We start from the raw sequence: 1864 nt of genomic DNA on the forward strand, positions 1-1864 counted from the left end.
CCCTGTTTAGTCTCTGAGCCAGTAGGTGGTGTTTGTGGGTGAGATTCTACCACACCCTTTATCATGAGTTGGTAGATGCAGTAAAAGGTGTGCAGAATGACCTCCCTGTCAGTAGGTGGCACTCGCTGGGAGGAGCTAGCTGCAAAAACAGGAGGAGCTATTTTGGGGTCCTGTAACCAACTCTTGTTCCTCTGGAGAGGCCCTCTTGTGCCTCGGGTGGTGGGTGGGGCCCTGGGACTTCCAGGTGTGTTCTTATTCTTCACCTCAGTGGGGGCAGGTCCAGGAGTGAGTCTGGGTGGAGCTGGGTTGGGTAAGCCTTCCCTCAGGCTCCACAAATGCTGTTAGTAGGGATCAAGGGTCTGTTCTTTGCTTCTGTGCAAAGCTGCCGGGAGGGGCTGAAATGGCTCCACTCAGCTGAAAAGTCTGCATGTGGGGGGGTGGGGCTGTCCGCTAAGGTCGGTAGAAGGGTCTAGAGACAGTTATTTCCTTCATTGACAACGTGTGAGACACTGTTCTCTGTCAGATTTCAAGCCCCACTGTCTTTACATGGGAATTACCAACAACAACTACCTTTTCAGGGATTAGCCGATACCAAGATTCCCCGGTCTGGGACACCTGGGAGTATTCGGAGCAATCGGAGTGTGTCTGTGCTGCGAATCCCAAGTCAAAGCCAAATTAGCCAAACCTACTCCCAAGGCTCTCTCCACCGCAGTGTCAGTCAGCTCATGGACATTCAAGACAAGAAAGTCTTGACTGACGACTCACTCTGGGAAACCATCATGGGCCACAATAGCGGACTGGTGAGTTGGTTTCCTCATCCAGAGCCTTTGCTAAACATGCCCGAAGGACACTAGTAAAGAGATGGCCCAAAGCTTCCTGTGCTTCACTGAATGCTGCCCACAGCACTCAGTGTCCCCTCCTAGCTCTTACCCAATGATGTGGTAACTGACTTGTGTACCAGTGTAGTATAGTTGTTTGATAAGCAGGGTAGAAACATCCTCTTGTTGTTCTGGCACACAATAGAGGCTCAAAAAATAAATACACGAATAAGCAAAGAGACAGACAGGTTATACATCGTTAACTTGGGGCAGAAGGTAACTGAAAATATTGGAACTAGCCTAAAACAAGGCACAAAGTAAAGCACCTGCTTTACTGAAAAAAGGTGCATCATCTTCTCCCTACTGGATTATTGCTAGAAGAGAAGTGTCTTTTCTATCAACAGGTTAAAATGGTTCCTTTCCCAAAAGCAGAAAATCATGACAAATGAGGGTATTATTATTTATAAAGCTTCATCTGTCTTAATTTCAGTCCAGTGGGTACAAGTAATTGACTCCTTGAAATGTAAGCCCATCATTGTACTAGATTTGTTGCCGGCCCCCTAGTGGCTGAGACGACTAAAATCCTAGAATTTTTACCAACTATCAGACTTCGTTGTGCTAACAACCTAGGTGCCCGCCAGAGTGCCATTGGGCCAGTTAGATCATGAGCAGATAGCCAGCTAAGAACTTAGCTCCTCGTTCTGCTCCTCTGTGGCAGAATTATTCACCTCCATTTCTTTCAAGCACTCATCTTTCTCAAGTTCTCACTTCTCCTTCACTGAGAAGTTGATGACTTCCGTGAAGCCGTTCTTGACTAATGGCAAATAAGGGAAGTTCCCTGGCTCCAGGTTCTGTCATCATCTTGATTGTTCAGAATTATGATATATAAATATATAAAATAGGCATTTTAAAACCATGGGTCTGCTTGATGTTATTGTAAGTATTTAGTTCCATGATTCCATTTCAGACCTAAAGTTTTTAAAAATGTCAGGACTAATTATATTAGGTTGAAAAAAGGAATTGCTAATTGATCATTTTTGAAATGC

General features: G+C 45.3%; 1 protein-coding gene across 1 annotated transcript in view; it reads left to right on the top strand.

Moving 5' to 3' along the window:
* Positions 1-1502, top strand: part of USH2A (Usher syndrome 2A (autosomal recessive, mild)) — a 301921-nt gene extending 300419 nt beyond the window's left edge. Inside the window, exons 32-33 of the mRNA XM_012638316.1 lie at positions 579-800; positions 1449-1502. Of these exons, the coding sequence (XP_012493770.1) occupies positions 579-800; positions 1449-1502 (276 nt within the window). The remainder of the gene's footprint in view (positions 1-578; positions 801-1448) is intronic.
* Positions 1503-1864: the final 362 nt, after the last annotated feature.

This window comes from Propithecus coquereli, unplaced genomic scaffold, assembly GCF_000956105.1.
Source record: "Propithecus coquereli isolate 6110/MARCELLA unplaced genomic scaffold, Pcoq_1.0 Scaffold129, whole genome shotgun sequence".
Lineage (NCBI taxonomy): Eukaryota > Metazoa > Chordata > Mammalia > Primates > Indriidae > Propithecus > Propithecus coquereli.